This window comes from Cetorhinus maximus, chromosome 12 (genome assembly GCF_964194155.1).
Source record: "Cetorhinus maximus chromosome 12, sCetMax3.hap1.1, whole genome shotgun sequence".
Classification (NCBI taxonomy): Eukaryota; Metazoa; Chordata; class Chondrichthyes; order Lamniformes; family Cetorhinidae; genus Cetorhinus; species Cetorhinus maximus.
The window spans coordinates 96,863,407-96,884,248 of NC_135890.1; the positions used below are offsets into that span (position 1 = coordinate 96,863,407).

Below are 20,842 nucleotides of genomic sequence, written 5' to 3' on the forward strand. Positions count from 1 at the left end.
CAGACTTATGCATAAATAGCTAGAGACTTCTTAAAGACTGTTTCACACACTCCTGTTAGATCTTATATGGCCTTCTCACCACATATCCTTTCATTCTCCTTTATATATGTTCCTCTCTCTTTAATATGTAAATTTTATTGTTCCATATGTCTTTGAAACTGTATCCTCATAATATAAAACTGTCATATTGCCAATATTGTCAGTAACCTTTGAGAAAAATAAACACACTCCATAGCCTTGCTTATCTGGCAGGCTGTAAACAGACTTCCCTTTGAAATCCAACATTTATCTAAAATGCAAATTCTCTTCACACCTTACATGCTAAGCCAGCATCCGTGTTTACTCATTAGCATGTCAAACACATGTTTATGCCTAGCTTCTTTTGCAAGCTTACAGTCTACTTGACTTCAAATGTAATTAAATCACACAGACAGAACCACCTATACTTACACCCATAAACCCACTTTACAATAACCAGAAAAATATTATGAAAACTATTTTACTTTCGTCACCTGCTCCAGTCAGCACTCAGAAGATCTTGACACAGCAGTACACATTCAATTCGGAGTGGACGGCAACCTCTTCAACTTGCAAAGGCTCAAGGTTTGCACGAAGATTATTGAACAGCTGCTGAGTGAACTTTTGTTCACGGACAATTGTACTGTCATAGCAAATACTCCGGAGGACGTTCAGCTGCTTGTTGATCACTTTGCCTAGCCTCAGAAGACTTTGGCCTGACAAGTCTGAAGAGGACAGAGATCTTGCATCAATCGTCCTTGGCCATGTATTCTTTAGACCCCACAGTCACCATCAACATCAACGCTGCTCCGTTTAGTACAGAAGTTTTGCTATCTTGGGAGTATTCTCTCCAATAACACTTCAATGGATGACAAAATCAAACATTGCCTGGCAAAAACAAGCACAGATTTAGCAGGCTCACTTACAGACTTTGAAAAGAGCATGTAGTTTGTCTCAGAACAAAGATCAAAATCTACCAGGCAGTGGTTTTTACATCACTTCTTTATGGGTGTGAGTCTTGGACAACCTACTTGAATCACATAAAATAACTAGAAGCATTTCATCTTTGCTGTCTGAGATCTATTTTAAACATCAGGTGGCAGGACAAAATCCCAATGCCGAGGTTCTTGCAAAGCACTGCATACCTGGCATTGACAGCATGCTCACCAGTTGTGTGGTTCACATGGAGGATTCCTGCATAGCAACTCAACTGCCTCGTCTATCTGAGGAACTCATAACTGCCCTCTGAAGTTGCTTAGTGAGCTATATCAAATCTTTGAACTGGTTGGAGACGGCGCTGCCCATCCTGCAGCCATAGCAGGGAGTATAGGACTTCCCAGTGGGACTCCACTGCATCCAAAAGGTGCTCCAGAGATGTGTCGCTGAAGCGGGGTGTACAGTCTTTTTGCCTTTCAGGACCATCCTGTCTTCTGTGCAGCAGCCATGATCTGGAAGCACTGAGATGTATGCTTACGGCTGGACTTTAAATATGGCATCCAGCATGATGAAGCGGCGAGGTGATGGCGGGTGGTTGCAACCATTCATGAAGAATGCCCACCATCGCCTTCATGTACCAGATAGGGATGGATAATAAATGCCAGTCTTGCTGCTGATGCCCACACCTTGAGAATTTTTTTAAATAACTGGGTCCTCCAGCAAATATCTCTTTTCCTGATTTATGGTCTTTGTTGCAATGTAAGAGTGTTTCTAAGATATCACTCCTTGTTTGTTTATTTTCACAGGTGCTTGATGACCCGAGTGAGGACCATCTTTACATGGGTATGTTCCAATATTTCTTTGTCATACTATATAATTTGAATCATACACCACATGTAGCCCAGCATGTCTCCTTGTGTTAATAAATTATGTGCAAATTGGCTAAGTAATAATCAACATTTTACTTAGAAACAAAGTAATTATTTTAAATTGTATTTTTATCCTGTGATACTTTTTAAAAATAATACACTATTTTAGAATGCAATGTCAGCTTGTGACAAGTTGGCACCACTTTCTCCTAAGATATGTTGTAACAATTTCAACAAAATTAGTTCATGAACAATGTGCTTTCTTCCATCAAATCTTCCTGTGGTACACTTAACTTTTTCTTTTCTGACTGTATGTAGAACAGACAAATGTGAACAAATGAAATAATCTCTTCTGAAAGGTTTCTATAGAGCTGTTTCAGTAGTTTAAGAACATTTACGTAATTAATGTGACCATTTACTAGTTGGGATTTAGGATAGGATAGAGTACAGTTCATACTCCATGTATGAATTCAGTTGGTACTTAATGCCAAGACTTTATTAAAATGGACTTCTCCCTTCCCAAAGCCAACTCCATGGCAACATGAATCACATGGGCCTTGTGCAGTATCCAGGTAGAAATGTTTTTCTTTATTCATTCGTGGGATGTGGGTATCGCTGAATAGGCCAGCATTTATTGCCCATCCCTAATTGCCCTTGAGAAGGTGGTGGTGAGCTTCTGCCTTGAACCGCTGCAGTCCATGTGGTGTAGGTATACCCACAGTGCTATTAATTAGCTATCTTCCAGTCCCCAACTTCATTCCATCTTGGAATTAAATGGACAGTTGAAAATATAACTGTTTACAAAACTTGGCATTCTTGCGGAAGACAGTACTAGAGAATCCACTGGCAGATTTCTCAACTAGCACATCGAGGAAAGGGAGCTCGTTTGACTGCTCCATTTCAGAGGTGAATTTGAGGGCAGGATGGAGCCCATTTAGGCGTGTAAGGAAATTCTTACACGCAGCTGCAGATTCAAATATAGCAAACATATCATCTACATATTGGAAATACACAAGGGGTAGGAAGTTTGGGGTCATGCCATCAAAGACACGTTTATCATGGAAACCGGTGAAGATGTTGGTGAGAGCTGAACCTTGAGGAGTTCACATGGCAACACCATCTACTTGGGCGTACATGGTGTCGTTAAAACTGAACTCAACTGCACGAGTTGCTGAATTCATTCAATGAATAAAGATTCAGACAATGATAGCACGTCTAGATCGCCATCATACAATGACATCAAGTCAAAAAGACGCTCTGCCTATCACACAAATGAGTAATGTTGTAGATGATTTTCAGTGCCCGTGTGATGCCAGTTATGTAGGCTGTACGTCCCAATGACTGGTGGATCATAGCAAACAGCATGTTCTTTCGATTGTTTGCGTCAGGCAAAGTACTGACTGTACTCAACCAGCCTGCAGTTGCAAAACTCAGAACATAGTGCCCAACATTAGATGTGATTCAGCAACTAGACAACACTTACTAAACAATCCTGATTGTGCTAAGAATTACACTAACAACCATTTTAAGATTATCAGTCGGGCTTGCAATGTAGCTCATTAATGTGTGCTAGAAGCTGCATATATTCACACACACAGCCCTGCACTTTGCAAACAGAAAGAACACATCAATGCATTATGCCTTTTTCAACTAAACAAAAGCTTTGGGGACAGACATTCCCTGATTCATTCCCCACGGCAATGCCTTAACCAATCAAAGTCGACTTCCCTGGTTCGAATTTAAACAAAAGCTTGGCAGTTAACTGTTCCCTGGTGCATTCTCCATGGCAACAGCTCTACCAATCATCGTCCACTTGCCAACCAATCAGTGCCATCTACCTATGCAGTATAAATTGTTGTTCTCTTTGAAATTTGGTTATCTTGCGAATCTGTCCTGATCAGCACAACACAAAAAGCTTCAACAGCACCTTTTTTTTTCAGCAATACTAAATTAGAACTATTCTAGTAACCTGAGCAAAATGATTATTAGGAATTAATAAAGGAATTAATCTGGGCATGAGAAGCATGTGCTGTTGCAGATTTTATTGTATGTATGTATAATATATATATATATATATATAAATGAATATGTGTGAACATTTTAACAGGCTTTTTATAAGATGAGTGCACCAGTTTAATAAATTATTTAATTATAAAGCTATTCCATGCCAACTATACTGATCAGGGTGCACCAATCTCAGACTGTAGGGTAAAGAGGCAGGTACCCAGGAAGCATTGGGTCTCCACCCCATTTGTGCTTGATGTGCAGTTTCTGGGTTGCCCCCACAGTGTGCAGAAAATTTCCCCTTAAAATAGTTAAGAGTAATTAAATGCCATGAAAATGACCCATGAAAGGCATCATAACATCTCCCACATCATTTTCAGAGGATTTTGCTGGGTGGACGCAAACTACACAGCAAACTGGGTGCTAGATATTGCAGCATTACCCTTTTATCTCAGCTAAGTACATTTTTTAAGTATTTTGATGGAACAGGGGTGACCAGAGTTCATATCTCTTTCTGAAAGAAAGCAGCCAGCAGGCCCAGAAACACCAGCCTATTGTCAAAAATATTTAACACCTGCAGAAATGCATTACTTCCCTCTGCAGATTTGGAGCAAGCAGTGATTACCATCTGGTAATCTTGCCTTGTCATTTAAGTGAGCTGAAACCAGAAATGCAGCTGGGTTCTGCAGAGCTCAGGTCAGGCGCTCGTGAAAAACACACCACCTGACTTACACTGAGGTGAGTTGGATGGAGGAAATTTGGGCTGTGATTTCTTGGCAAGTGGAAAACCAGAGGTATTTTATGAAACCTTTTTTGCAAACAAATGAAACTTGTGACAAACATGCTATGCGATTATGAATAATCATACAAATAAAAACCATAACGTTATCTAAGTGCTAATTCATTTAAATACTCTTATGTAACAAAGATACTTAAATATATTTGTAGAAACTTATTGTAATTCTGTTTCTTCTCTCTCAGTTTTTGAACTTGTGAAACAAGGGTAAGTATTTCGCTTTTTCACCCTTTTTTGAACATCTTGTAGATTTCTCTGCTTGATTATCCAAACAAGGGTATATTATCAAATTCCAGCTAGTGTTCCTGCAACCTCATGGATGTTTAGAGTGGCTTATGCTGATCCTTCAATTTGAGTCTCTTCCCCATTTCAGGGAAATGCATAGCCTCAGCTACACAATATCCCAAGCAAACTCATTGCAAATGGAAAAACAGAGAATGATTACAATATGGGCCATTTGGTCCATCAAGTGTACACTGGCTCTCTGCAAGAGCAATTCATCTAGTCCCATTGACCTGTTCTTTCCCTGTAAACTTGCAATTTATTTCTCAGGTGCTCATCCAATTTCCTTTTAAAAGTCCCAATTGAATCAGCCCCAGTGCCCTCTCAGGCAGTGCATTCCAGATCCTAACCACTTGCCATGTAAAAGTTGTATTCTCATGTATTCTTTGGTTCTTTTGCTCTGGTTCTCCACCCTTCTGCCAAAAGGAAGAATTTCTGCCTATCTCCTGTACAGATTTTGAACACCACTATCAAATCTCTTCTCAACATAGACATGGCTAAATGTTGCTGAACTCAAAGCATTAACACTAGTGTAGTATAGTATTTTTTAGCTCCTTTAATTGTATTGTTTTGTTAGTCAAAGTGTGTGCAGTAATATATTTTCAGACTTAACAGCTGTATATATAAACACATGGCCCAAATTTTGTTTTAAACATAAGTGAGGCTGACAACTTTCACTGTTATTACAGAGTAAATTGGACAGCAACTTTAGGAGTCTGCACATGCACAGTTAAACATGGAAATCAGCAAGTTGCTGTCCAAGCTACCCTGCTTCTCCACAGGCTGCGCTATTTCAGTACCTTTGAGAGATGTGGCATTGAAATCAATGTATGGGGTATCAGTTTGCTGTAGTTGCCCACTAAACACGCCAAGAAAATTAGGTCTGGTGCATCCTGACACCGAAAACTTAATTTTATAACTGGAGTCTCATTTCTGTAGAATTCAATTAGTGTTTGAGATTTTTTTTTAAATTTACTATTTCTCTCTGTCTCTTGTATCTCTCTCCCATCTTTCTTTCTCTCTTTATTTCACTTTTTGTATATGATTTTACAATGAATTCATTTAATTTATACTCACATATTTAGACCAGGGCAAAATCCTGCTTTGTGTTTCAGTGAGAAATCTTCAGTCTGATTGATTGAAGAGCCGTGTTTTTGTTTGTCCTGCTCATACTTGCCACAGGCCCTCTGTTGAGGGCACAATGCTGGAAATTGTGTCTCAATGCTGCAAATTGCCACTCAAAATCTCGCAAAAAGTCTGTGGGTAACAGTCAGTATGATGAATGGCGAGTGTCGTTCCTTCACCATTGACTGCAAAATGCGGTCTTATGTATTTTCGTAAAACATTTATGAAACATTTAGTAGTCTTTTTGACCAAGGGTTTTGTCAGGCTACATATTATGCTCACAGTACTGGTAATTTTTTTCTAGTATTTATTGGTCTCCTTAGTGTTGACACCTAATTTTGTTCACTTCCAAATATTGGAAAATAGTGTACAAATAAAATTTACAGCTGGACCTTGAAAGAAATTTAATTTGACATCTACGATTGTATCTTTTTTCCCATTCTAGGACCAAAACCACATTTTTATACAATATCTATGGGTTGTAGTTTTACATGTTCTGTATAATGTTAAAAACAGATGTTCCTAAATATTAATTTATGCTACTCTTCCATGGTCACCATTTTAAATTGTCCACCCTAACCCCATATTGTAATCTAGCAAAGACCTACCTGCTTGTCCTCTACAGCTACTGTTGGGTGTGTTCAACAGCAGGGAACATTGGTCAGGCTTTTCTCACATGATGCATCCAGACCTTAGTCAGTGTGGCTCTTCTATGACTGGAAATGGTGTGGGTTACTTTTCTCCATATGAAAAAGTGACAAATGTCTAGCCTCTGCTAGTGGCGTTGCACAAATCAAAAATATAAAACGTCTCCGTTTCTAGTAAAACTTGAAAATTATATATTGTGAAAAATTAGAATGCCAAGAGACTTCACCAATTTGTTGGCAATTGATTCTATATTGTTTCAGCCCTGTGATGGAGGTTCCAACTGATAAACCCTTGACAGAAGAGCAAGCACGATTCTACTTTCAAGACTTGATCATGGGAATTGAATTCTGTAAGTGTAGGATGTGTTCCTTTATATGACAGTGAATAGGAAACAAACAGATCTTCTGATTGAAATGGCTTTGAAATAGTGTTAACTTCCTATTTTATTTCCCCTTTACTTTGTTTTGCCATACACAATCCCTGGCAAGTAAGCAGGTGGACTGCTCCTTATCCTTGCTTATCTGCTCTGTAACTGCACTTTGAAAGATGCGTTAGTGTGGTTCATGATAAATATCTCTCCCTGTGGTAAAAACAAAAAACTGCGATGCTGTTTTGGATCTCTCCCTGTGGGATAATGTATGACATTCCCAATACAGCATGTCTGTTGTTGGAAACTCATCATGTGGGGAAATCATGAGCAGAAATCCCAATCATATCACTCTGTAACACCCTTAAATAGTAGTGTTTTTATACAATGATTTCACATAATGATACAATGTAACCTGATCCTGATCAGAGATACCTACTTGTTATGATCCCCAGCTGAGATTACCCCTGGACAAGCCTGATCCCAGGGTGGAACCCAGCCTGATAGATCCTAACTTTTATTTGTTTGTTTAAATATGTGGAGAGTAGCTACTGAACAGTGTCACAGGAGTCAGCTGATGAGCTTTTTACAAAAGAATAAAACATTTATTCAAGAAGAAAAGGTGAACTATGTTATAATACTCCTTCACCCACAACTATACCTTTTACTGATATATACAGATTTGTAAGGATAATACAAGTCACAAAAGCTATTTTATACTTTAATGTGTACAGTAAGTACTCACTCCATGTAAACCTATGGCACCTTGTGGCCAGACACACCACACTCTAACCTCAAGTGACAGATGCCACATCAACCAGATGCTATGGATCTCTCTTCAGCTCCTCCCAGATGCTTGTCACACCGTGAGCAGACCAGTCTCACTGAATTCCGTCCTTCACACGAGGGTTTCGTATCTCCACTCTCCAAGACCTCACCTTGGAATCTTCTCCCAAACAAACACTTTCTCTCAGACGCCTTCCGCAAGGGTCCAGGATTTTGAATCCCCCTTCTGATGTTCTTCTTCCTTGGGTCCCCATGCATTTAAGCTGTTGTCCATGCACTCTGGCTCAGCTGTCAATAGTACACTACTGCTTCATATGCCCATAGCAAAGAGTTACAGACCTTCAGTTGTCTCTTTGGACCTTCTTGCCTCTTGCAAGCTGTTCTCACTTTAAATCTGCTTTCTGCAGCTTTTGTCTCTTTAAATCTGAAGCTTGGAGCCTTTCTTCCCCTTACTCTTAACTTCATTTAACAGGACCTTTCCCCAGGTTCCTGTCCTTCCTTTGACTACAAGGTCTTCTTTGAACTTTCCCCTCTTCCACTCCATTGGACTTTTGGGGGTTTTCTGTAGCTTGGAACTTCGATCTGCCCCCTTTGCTTCAGCCTCTCCTGGCAGCTATTCCAAGACCAACTGAACTCCAACAGCTTCCAAATTAAACTGCTGTCTTTCTTCTGTCTTTCTTGTGTGTGTGTATCTGTGGGAGGAACCTGCCTATCTGGCCCCGCTGTTGCTAGGCAACAGCACTATTCTTTCTACCCTTGTGTTTACTTTTACCTTGGGGTCATAAACTTCTCATTATAAATGCAAGGAGCATTTTAAAGTGAAACTAAAACTCCATTTGACCTCTCAACACACAGATACAGAAATACAAATCAAACTTAAACTTTAAAGCTAAAATTCATTCCTAACACCCAGAAATATAAATATAACATAGTTAAACCATCTCTATTTCCTAACACCTTTCCCTTCGGAAGAAAGAAAGTTTCACACACTGAAGGTTTCTTTACAATGGCCTTACATCTGCCTCACACAAACCTAACATTGTAAACCTCTAACAGTAGCTTATTACATAGTATACAAATAAATTTTCCATTTTGTTTCACAATTGGAGATGTTATATCGTACAATTACAAAAATGTACTTAAATGTAACAAGATTAGCAGAATTTGTACAACATAGCATTATCATAACTCAACACTTTGTTTCTTTTTCCTTTTATTCCCAGTCTTTAACTCAGCAAAAAATGTTTCATTAAAGTCTACAGCCCAATCATCCTTTTCATTTGCTGTAGGCGTAATTCCATCCTCAAGCTCATTTTCCGAACCCAAATGTAGTAAATTCTCACTTTGACTTAGCAAAGTAAAAATGACATTTTTGTGCATCAACATCTCATTTCTTCTCTGGTCAAAATCTCTTTTTGCCATTTCAAAGATGTTATTGAGATGCTTTTTATGCTCATACAAAAGCATTTCATACTCCTGCTTGGTATTATCTTTAAACTTTTTATAATGTTGTTGTTTCTCCAGATCTCATTTCAAACAAACCCTTTCCACTTCTTTTTGAGCAGTGTCATTATATTCTCCTTGTGAAGCTTCATAGTTCGTTCCAACCCTTCAATTCTTTTACACAGACCACGAATGATATCATTCCACTCCTTGGAAAAACTCAGCAGGTCTGGCAGCATCGGCGGAGAAGAAAAGAGTTGATGTTTCGAGTCCTCATGACCCTTCCACAGAACTGAGTAAAGTTAGGAGAGGAGTGAAATATAAGCTGGTTTAAGGTGGGTGGGGGAGAGAGAAGTTGGGGGGGGGGTGGCGGGGGCGGTGGTTGTAGGGACAAGCAAGCAGTGATAGGAGCAGATAATCAAAAGATGTCACAGACAAAAGGAACAGAGACGTGTTAAACGTGGTGATATTATCTAAGAGAATGTGCTAATTAAGAATGGATGGCAGGACACTCAAGGTACAGCTCTAGTGGGGGTGGGGTGGAAAGACACAGGGTATTACAGTTATAGATTTAAAAATAATGGAAATAGGTGGAAAAAGAAAAATCTATATAAATTATTGGAAAAAACAAAAGGGAGGGGGAAGAAACGGAAAGGGGGTGGGGATGGGGGAGGGAGTTTAAGATCTAAAGTTATTGAATTCAATATTCAGCCCGGAAGGCTGTAAAGTGCCTAGTCGGAAGATGAGGTGCTGTTCCTCCAGTTTGCATTGGGCTTCACTGGAACAATGTTCCAGTTATTGAATTCAATAACTTTAGATCTTAAACTCCCTCCCCCATCCCCACCCCCTTTCCGTTTCTTCCCCCTCCCTTTTGTTTTTTCCAATAATTTATATAGATTTTTCTTTTCCCACCTATTTCCATTATTTTTAAATCTATAACTGTAATACCCTGTCAGTCTTTCCACCCCACCCCCACTAGAGCTGTACCTTGAGTGTCCTGCCATCCATTCTTAATTAGCACATTCTCTTAGGTAATATCACCACCTTTAACACGTCTCTGATCCTTTTGTCTCTGACATCTTTTGATTATCTGCTCGTATCATTGCTTGCTTGTCCCTACAACCACCCCCCACCCCGCCTCCACCTTAAACCAGCTTATATTTCACCCCTCTCCTAACTTTACTCAGTTCTGCGGAAGGGTCATGAGGACTCGAAACGTCAACTCTTCTCCGCCGATGCTGCCAAACCTGCTGAGTTTTTCCAGGTAATTCTGTTTTTGTTTTGGATTTCCAGCATCCGCAGTAGTTTTTTGTTTTTATCATTCCACTCCTTTCCAGGTTTGAATGGTCTTTTGCAAACTGTCCACCTGCCTGAATTCCAGCTGCTGTATTTTGTATATTAGCACCGGCAAGCACTTGTAAATCATTGGTCATTGACTTTTCCACTGGTCATTGACTTTTCCACACCATTTTGTGTTTTCAGTCCTTTTTGTTGGCAGTTCTTGATTTCCAATTTTGCATGCACATTAGCTGTTTCCATATTGTCCATCACTAGGATTGACTCATCAGTAATTTTACTTGGATCAATTCTTTGCTCAACTGGACCACAATTCAGCAAAGAGTTTTTATTCACAGAAGCAACTTTGGAACTGTGACACTCCATATTACACATCATCGCTTTCAGCTTCTCCTTCATTTTGTCCTGTTTACTTCAAAGTTCGAGAATCTCATTGCTCTTTCCCCGATGAAATTCTAACAGCTCGTTAATTTTGGTTTTTAATTCTGCATTCAACCAGTTATTCTGATTTACCAACAATTCCTTTTCTTGTTCAAGGCATTGTCCCTGATGTTTCATAGCAACTTTTGATGCTTGAAGTTCATCAAGTTTTAACTGAAGATTGATCATGGTTAAATTTGCTTCTAGAAGTTTACCATTTAGATATTTCAAGTCCTCAGTCAAGTGTTCTACTTTCTGTGACTGATTCTCAATTGATCTCACCAATTCTCTTCTTTCATTAGCAAACTCCTCTTTCACACAGAAAGTTGTTTTTCTACATTAGTCAGGTTTTCCTTCAATTGCTTGTTATCTGCGATAAGTGTTTCATCTTTGACCACAGTAGTTTCCTGAAGTTTGTTAAGATCAACATGAAAGCTGCCTGCTGCAATACAGTCGTTGCCACATTACTGTCTTCACTAGCCAAGTCATTACCCAGAATAAAATCCACCCCTTCAGTAGGTGATTGTAACAATTCCATTTACAAAGCAACTTTGTAAGTTAACTTTACACAAAGAAACAGGTTCATAATTCCTTTAATACCTCTTATTAACCCTTTTTCCTATCCAGAACACAAATTGTATCATCAGCCACCATCAATGATTGATCTGCCCCTGTATCCCTCAAAATTTTAATCTGCTTACTTATTTTGTTGAAGGAGTAAGGGAACACTTCTCCCTTTGACACAAAACATCCAGCCCCTCTGTTAGCCTGATTTACTTCACCAGTAATCAAAGAAGAATTCTCTGGACCATCCTGAACCATATCCCCCTTTCCTGTATGTTCTGAAGGAACACGTTTCACCTGTACAACTGCTGTAGTTTTAACAACCATTTCCTTTTCTCACGCACCCTTTTTTGAAGATTCCTTAGGCGTTCCTACTACTGCAGTAGGTCTACCATTTCAGTTCCAGCAATCTACCCTAATATGTCCTACCTTGTTTCAATGAAAACACTTCAGCTTTCGAATATCGCTTTCAACCCTCAGCTCCTTCCTTTCTAGTCTGAGGAGAAATTTCCTGAGAATTCCTAACTGTTCCTTCTCTTCCCTGACTACTTGCTTTCCTTTCACCTTCCCATCTTCTATCCTTCTCGGGTTTATGAGGATAACAGAATAAGAGTTTATATTTATGGACCAGTTCATTATGGTCAACCATCTCCACTGCTTGTCTAGCTGTTTTAAACTTCTGATGTTCAACACGGGCTCTAACTACAGGAGGAAGTGAATCTTTAAATTCTTCCAAGAGAATTATTTCCATAGGAGCTTCGTATGTTATCTCTACCTTTAATGCCCATATCCAACAGTCAAAATTACTATGCTTTACCCTTTCAAATTCAATACAAGTCTGCCCAGGCTGTTTCCTTATATTCCGAAATCTCTGGCTGTATGCCTCGGGCTGACTCATATGCACTCAGAATAGCCTTTTTTACTGCATCATAATCCACCAATACCTCTTCTGAAAGTGAAGCATAAACCTCATGAGTTCTACCTACCAACTTAGACTGTAAAAGTAATGCCCAAATTTCTTTTTGCCACTTCATTTGCCTAGCTACCTTTTCAAACAAAATAAAGAATGCTTCGACATCTCCTTCCTCAAACTTTGGAGAGCTTGCACAAATCTAAACATCTCACCACTAGGGTTTAAGTTGAAGGCTTTTTCATCATCAGAACTTTCCTCAGAATCTGAGATCTCTTTCTTAACTTCCAGCCTTTTAAGCCAATATTTTCTGTCTCTAGTTCTCTCTTCCATTGCTAACTTTTCCCTCTGGAGATCAAGTTTTTGTATTTCTATTCCTTTAAGAAATAATCTCTTTTTTCCCTGTCCTTTTCTGCTGCATCTAGCTCAAGTTTTTTCATTTCCTTTGCTTGTTCAAGTTCAAGCTTCTTCACTTCAGACTGAAGACTCACTACCTCCAGCTGTGACTCACACCCTGGAAAACGTGGTCTTCTCTGTTATCCCTTTCAGTTTTAAATGTTGTGCTATTATCTCAACTATGTCTACTTTCCTTGCCCTTTCAGGTAATTTTAACTCCAACTTATTCACCAATTCCATCAGCTTATTCTTGATTAGTTCCTGTAAACCAGTCAGAGTTGCATTTTCCGTTTGTAAAAAATTCTTAGCAACCTCCAAACCCATTTCAAATCCCAACCTGTATAATACCTCTCAGCAACACCAATTCCTATGTCCAGTACCTCCTTACCTCCACGTACTTGTTAAAAGGATTCACAAATCCCACAAATGTCAAGGGTTTTCAGTCCCAAACCAATTATTATTCCATATCCAACCACCCGCTGTCCGCATTTCAAACTTCCACAAGAGCCCCCACTTTGATTCCCAGCTGATATTACCCTTGGACAAGCCTGATCCCAGGGTGGAACCCAGCCTGATAGATCCTAACTTTTATTTGTTTGTTTCAATATGTGGAGAGTAGCTAGTGAACAGTGTCGCAGGAGTCAGCAGATGAACTTTTTACAAAATAATAAAACATTTATTCAACAATAAAAGATTAACTATATTACAATACTAGTTCACCTACAACTATACCTTTACAGATATATACAGATTTGTATGGATAACACAAGTCACAAAACCTATCTGAAATTTTAGTGTACACAGTAAGTACCCAGTCCATGTAAACCTATGGCACCCTGTGGTCAGACACACCACATTCTGACCTCAAGTGACAGATACCACCTCAACCAGATGCTATGGATCTCTCCAAGTCTCCCCAGACGCTTGTCACACCTACCAGTCTCACTTAATTCCGTCCTTTACACAAGGGTTTCCAATCTCCACTCTCCAAGACCTCACCTTGGAATCTTTTCCCAAACCAACCCTTTCTCTCGGATACCTTCCACAAGGGTTTGCCTCCAGGGTTTGAACTTTCCCCCTGATGTCCCTCTTCTTTGGGTCACCACATGCATCCAAGCTGTTTTCCATGCACTCTGTCTCAGCTGTCAAAAGTACACCACTGCTTCACATGCCCATAGCAAAGAGTTTCAGACCTTCAGTCGTCTCTTTGGACCTTCTTGCCTCTTGCAAGCTGTTCTCGCTATAAAGCTGCTTTCTGCAGCTTTTGTCTCTTTAATTCTGAAGCTTGGAGCCTTTCTCTCAGCCCCTCACTCTTAATTCCACTTAACAGGACGTTTTCCCAGATTCCTGTCCATCCTTTGACTACAAGGTTTTTGGACTTTCCCCTCTTCCACTCCCTTGGATTTTTGGGGGTTTTCTTTAGATTGGGACTTTTATCTGTCCTCTTTGCTTCAGTCTCTCCTGGCAGCAACTCCAAAACCAGCTGAACTCCAATAGCTTCCAAATCAAACTGCTGTCTGTCTTCTGTGTGTGTATCTGTGGGAGGAACCTGCCTGTCTAGCCCCCCTGTTGCTAGGCAACAGCACTATTCTTTCTACTCTTGTGTTTACTTTTACTTTATAGGGGTCATAAACTTCTCATTAGAAATGTAAGCAGCCTTTTAAAGTGAAACTAAAACTCCATTTGACCTCTCTTAACAAACGGATACAGAAATACAAATCAAACTTAAACTTTAAAGCTAAAACATTCCTAACACCCAGAAATTAGAAATATAACAGACTTAAACTATCTCTATTTCCTAACACTACTATAACTTAGTTTTACTGTTTCTTGGCTATGATGATGGTACCTCTACTGAGTTAAGTGTTAATGAAGAAAAATCTGACCATTTTAAGTATAATGTCAAGTTATTTTTGCTTTTAAAGAGCATTTTGAGGTGTCTAATTAGTTTGAAGATGTCACATATTAGTGCAAATTGTTTTTATTTGTAATAGAGAAGACTGGTGCTTGGTATTTGAAATGGAGTGTTAACTTATCCCTTCTGTCCTGTGCTCTGGTGCTGCTAGATATCTGCCACATTGAAAAGATCAAAATAGATTTAAACAAGAAATGTTCTGTATGCAGTGCACTATCAAAAGATCATTCATCGTGACATTAAACCTTCCAATCTCTTGGCTGGAGAAGATGGACATATCAAAATAGCTGATTTTGGAGTTAGCAATCAGTTTGAGGGAACTGACGCTCTTCTGACCAGCAGTGTGGGTACACCTGCATTCATGGCTCCAGAGACCATTTCAGAAACCAGGAAGAATTTTCATGGCAAGGTAAAAAAAAAAGTAATTCATTTATCTGTGACAGAACTATTAATTAATCCACAGTGTACTATTATCTGAGATTCTTATATTTCTACACTTGCCCATTCCAAGTTCATATTCTGTTGTGTTTTATGTTAGAACTGAGTTTGAATCCTGAAATTCAGTCTATTTTAGTGGAAAGTGAGAGTATGTCCCTGTCCCTTTTTAAGCCCTAGTTGCAATTTGTGCCCAATCTATTTCACTGTGAAAGCCCTTCACTTTGTGATAGTTATTTTTAGGTTGAAGAATTAAACCTAAATTAAAATTAAAACCACAAGTTCTCATAATGGGTCAAAAAAGAAAAAAAAACATATGACAATTATAGTTTAGCAGAGATTGAAAACTTAGTATTATGTGCAGGTCTTAACTTTTTGGGTTAGACTAATGGCCATGAAGACAAATCAGCAAAATAACAGGCTTCTCTGCAAAGGCAAAAAAAAAACAGTACTGAAAGAAGTTCGGATCAATTTGCTTCTGTGGAATTTTCCCCTTTGACTAAACAAATTTTAGACCCTACCCTGAAACCTGAAATGTGAATAAGTATTGTTTGCTTTTTACATGGGGTGCTTTCTCAAGCTGTTTTTCTACTGTTTATTCATGATTGGGACATGGAGAGTCTCAGATTTTAGGTTCAGGCCTGTAACATATTGATATTTGTTTCATTTTGGAACCTGATTATATTTTCTCTGATTAGGCTTTGGATGTTTGGGCGATGGGTGTTACGTTATACTGTTTCGTTTTGGGGCATGTAAGTATAAAAAATGCTAAATGATGCTGCATTATGTCACTACTTTTTATTTTAGCAATGCCTTTAACCTTTAAAATGCGCAGTCATATTCATTCACTATTTATATCTTCACTATCTGAAGTTATCTGGTATACCTTTTTTGATTATCTATTGTACTTCTTGAGTATTTGACATGTCTTCATTTGCAGCGTATAAAATCTTGGTGAAGGGTATAAAACTGATGAAGTTCTATTTTTATGATAGTGTCCTTTCATGGATGATCAGATATTAAGTCTGCATAACAAAATTAAGAACCAGCCAGTGGAATTTCCTGAGCAGTGAGTAGTTTGTATATTTATACCTTTTTTTTTCAATTTAGGCCTGCTTCAATGTGTTTGTGTTTTTCTCAACTCAATTTGTATGTGAATTTTATTATTACTCTCTTGATCAGACTTTTTACTCTCATTCAACATTTCTGCTTTACAGACTCTTTGTGGGATGAGGGAATGGGATAATTTAATGTGGGAAACATTGCTACCTTTTAGCTGAATATATTTAAATGCCTGTTATTAATTTTGCGAGCTAGGCCAGACCTCTCTGAAGAGCTGAAGGATCTCATTTTTAAAATGTTAGATAAAAACCCGGAAACCAGAATTACAGTTTCACTGATCAAGGTAAGACAATGAGATGTTGCTCCTGCAATCATTCCATTTTTGTAACTTACATACACACAACAATTGTATTATATTAAATGTAAGGTGAAAGAAGTCACCAAATCTGTTAGCTTCCTTGTGTCTCTGACCTGTAAGATGTTTAGTCCTTATTCAATGTACCAAAACATCATATTCAAATAATAAATGCAATGGAACTATATCCTAGCACAAATCCACAACATTCAAGAGAGGAAGAGGTTAAACACAGTGGAGGTAGTATTGGCAGCGGTGATAGGGGGCATGGTGGAGGAAGGTGGAAATACGGAGGGTGGGGTGTTGGTGGAGGAAGGTGGAAGTACATTACATGGGGGGAAAAGGCAAGATTATCATTTTATAATTTCAATTGAGGATATGTTTTTAGTGTTTATGTTGTAAACACATGGAACATGGGAGACAGTGGCGTAGTGGTAATGTCATTGGGACTAGTAATCCAGAGACCCAAACTAATGCTCTGGGGACGTGGGTTCAAATCTCACCATGGCAGATGGTGGAATTGAAATTCAATTCATATATCTGGAATGTAAAGCTAGTCTCAGTGATGGTGACCATGACAACTATCGTCAATTATTGTAAAAACCCATCTGGTTCACTAATGTCCTTTAGGGAAGGAAATCTGTCATCCTTTCCTGGTCTGGCCTACCTACATGTGACTCCAGACCCACAGCAATGTGGTTGACCCTTAACTGCCTTCTGAAGTGACTGAGCAAGCCATTCAGTTCAAGGGGCAATTAGGGATAAGCAACAAATGCTGGCCTTGCCAATGCTGCCCACATCCCATAAAAAAAGGAAAAAATACCCATTTCTTGGTGCATATAAATTGTTTCTAAAAATCAACTTATTTAACAAATGCCAACATTTTAGCTTGACAATTTCAGGACTGTGAGGAATTTAGAAAGCTAAACCATTTGGTTATTTTACTGCTTCTCCCTCAAACATATTCTATCATGGACCTTCTTGCCAGGCACTGTCTTGAGTGTTAACTTGCTTCTCAGTTTTGCTGCCATTGGGAAACACCTCACTTCTACTAAGTACCTCCCCAAAACAAACTGGCTGATTCATTTGGCCCAGTGACCAAAGATTAATGAAACTGCAAGATAAAAATTGAAGGCCTTGCTCCTAATACAAGCAGTTTTCTTCTTTGTAAATTGAGTATGGTCAGTTGAGTAAAATTTAAGCAAGCACATTTTCTGAAATATAGATTAGGCAAGAATTTAGTCCCTATCCTTGCATAACTGATTGATTGTCATGATTTTGATAATAAGCACTTGTGTTCTTACAGGTTATTGCTGACTTGGCCCTGATATTTGTAAGATTGTGCTTATTAACTGTCTGCTAGGCCACACAAGGGATCACCTAAATAAAGAGCAGGTTAGGAAGCAGAGAGACATTGGGTTGGGGGTGAGGAGAGGATTTCTCATGGTGGTCAAGAGTAGTTTCCTGGTGGTTGGGGGATCACATGGCGGTTGGGGGAAGCAAGCATGAGAGTGCTGGCAATCATGGTGGGGTGGTGGTGGTCAATGAAATGGCAAGTGAATCAGGTAAGCTTGTTAGGTCAGGAAAACATTCCTATTTTTCCTGGTCTACCGTTGTTTTGTCAAGGTAGTTACTTTATGGATACAGCCCTTCTCACCTCTTTTTACTGGCTGAGTTTCCCAAGGCCCAGGAAACCTAAGCAACATTAGTTAAAAGCAAAAACCTTGTAAAAATGGAGACGCACAGCCTTCTTAAAAGCTGTTACCCGCCATTCCGCTTCCTTTAAAACCAGAAGGGTAAGGGTTTGAGGCGATTTGGAGTTGGGATTTACATTGTTTAAGTTTTAACTTTGGGGGTTAAAATTACCCCATTGTTTCACAGGAAATTGGCAAAATGAAAGATTATTTATACAGTTGCAAAGAGCTGAACTGTTCCTGTTTCCGTATACATTGTAACCTCTCCGGTCCAGAAATCTATTGCTTAAAAGCAGTAGTTATCCAGAAATCTTTTGAGCAAGCTTGAGCAACCCACGTCCTCACCACTTGACTGCTCAGGAGCTGCAACAAATTAAGAAGGCATGGGCTCAGTAAAGATAATTTAACTCCTCCTTACAGCTTTAAAATATTTTATCACCATTTTATGTTTCAGGTAAATATTTATATCTGTGGTGTTTTTCGGTTCACATGCTTGTGGTTAGTAATGTAATCTATAATCCAGAAAATTCCAAAACCCAGAAATGACTTGGTCTCAAGCATTCTGGATTGGAGAGGTTACAGTGCAATATATTTGCACGGATAGCAAAGTAGCCATTTATTACTTATGTTTTGTAGTTATTAAAATGTAGTATTGTAAATATTTCAACTTATGCTGAAGGAACTTATTTCATGGCCGTTTCTTTTAACTTTTAGATACATTCGTGGGTGACAAGGCATGGTGCTGAAGCACTTCCTACAGAGGATGAGAATTGTGTACTTGTTGAGGTTACTGAAGAAGAGGTTGAGAACTCGGTCAAACATATTCCAAGCCTGGCAACAGTGGTAAGAGACTATATTAATTTTAATAGACCACTGAAAATAAGTCATTACATGTCCAAAGAATATTGTCCATTCTCAAGGAGTCAGTATACTATATAATTGTCGAGGGCCAACCATATATTACTAGTATATCAGATCTTATGTTCACTTGTTGTTCCCTTGAGTCTCTGGTGCCCATTATGCAGCAGAGTAAGTGCTGGAGTGAGCCAGGAGGGACTCTTCACTCCAGTGTATGTCGCTAATGCAGAGTATGGAAAGTGTCAGGAAGTAGCTTTCAGATTCATTGCCACTCACAAGGCTTTGCTCAGTAAATAATCTATTTCTAAATCAGCCTCAATTCCAAACAAAGACCAAATAAAACTGTGCAAGCATTCCCAAAATCCCTAGGGACGCTGGTTAATTCATGTCAATATTACATGCACAGAAGAAAATTATTCCTCCTGCCCTCTTTGTTCACTTATAATAGCATGTTTCATTGAAGAAATTTAAAAATCTGTTACTCTTATTTCTGTAGTTTAATGATGTAGCATGTCTCTTTCCATCTTGCATACATTCAGTAAATGGTTCAAACAGGACTTAATAATTTTCACAATTATATGATATTTTTTACTAAATAGGTGGATCACCAATTCTCCACATTATATTGAATCAAAACAGTGTTTTTTGTGGTAACTTTATCCACACGATTATTACAATTGGTGAACAGTACTGCAAACATCACTGTGTAATTAGATTGACTCTTGTGTAATAGGATTGGCTGAATTGTATAGAGGAATATTTTCATTTATTTGTCTTCAAATGCAACTTTTATGAAAATATTGCAAAATTGATGCTTTTTTTGCCAGATTCTTGTTAAAACAATGCTTCGAAAACGTTCCTTTGGGAATCCTTTTGAGGGAAGTAGGCGAGAGGAACGATCTTTGTCTGCATCAGGAAACCTTGTGTAAGTAGATATCTGTATTTTTTTGTGGTGTTTTAATATTGATTAAAATTAAGTGCCATTTTCCTAAGCTTTGCACGTCTCAGAAACATTAAGGTGCTTTTAAGGTACACATTTTACAGTATTATGGTGACAATTTAAAATCTTGTTTAATTTCCTTTAACAGAATTGTTTTTTAAAATTTTGATGTATGAAAAAACTTCAATACTTTAAAGGAAGCAAGCTTTTGTTTTAAATAAAGGTGCAGTGTTGTTTTTATTTTTCACAGGATGTGGGCCTCACTGACAAGGCCAGCATTTATCATCCTTTCCTAATTGCTCTTGGCTGGTAAATTGTACTTCTGAGAGGCAGAAATTGTAAATCTAGATGATCATTCAGCCTTCTTTTGATATGAAAATTCATTCAGCAATTCCTAACAATATACACTTGATAATATATGCTGTGTTTACAAGAGACCCTGTAGACTTACATATATTACCAAACCAAATGAAGCTTTTCAATTAGTCAAATCTTGTGTGGCAAGTTAGATGAAACAAGGGGGTGTTCCATAATTGTTCTTCAAACTTTACTGTTTCAGGTTTGCTTAAGTTGTTTTACCATATGGTGCTCTAAAATGCAATTCTAAGCATGTCAAATATAAAGTACAGTGGCTTCACATCTATGTGGTTGGTTAACAGATTGCAAAATAGAAACATTTTTGGTAGAATTCATAACTTTGAAAATAATGAAATTCTAAACACA

At 38.5% G+C, this 20,842-nt stretch overlaps 1 protein-coding gene across 1 annotated transcript in view; it reads left to right on the forward strand.

Annotated features, from left to right (window-relative positions):
* LOC144687724 (calcium/calmodulin-dependent protein kinase kinase 2-like) overlaps positions 1-20,842 on the forward strand; it is a 121,332-nt gene that overhangs the window by 77,842 nt on the left and 22,648 nt on the right. The window contains exons 8-16 of the mRNA XM_078554169.1: positions 1,761-1,797; positions 4,809-4,830; positions 6,939-7,027; positions 14,985-15,184; positions 15,909-15,962; positions 16,206-16,279; positions 16,528-16,615; positions 19,036-19,164; positions 20,007-20,104. Of these exons, the coding sequence (XP_078410295.1) occupies positions 1,761-1,797; positions 4,809-4,830; positions 6,939-7,027; positions 14,985-15,184; positions 15,909-15,962; positions 16,206-16,279; positions 16,528-16,615; positions 19,036-19,164; positions 20,007-20,104 (791 nt within the window). The remainder of the gene's footprint in view (positions 1-1,760; positions 1,798-4,808; positions 4,831-6,938; positions 7,028-14,984; positions 15,185-15,908; positions 15,963-16,205; positions 16,280-16,527; positions 16,616-19,035; positions 19,165-20,006; positions 20,105-20,842) is intronic.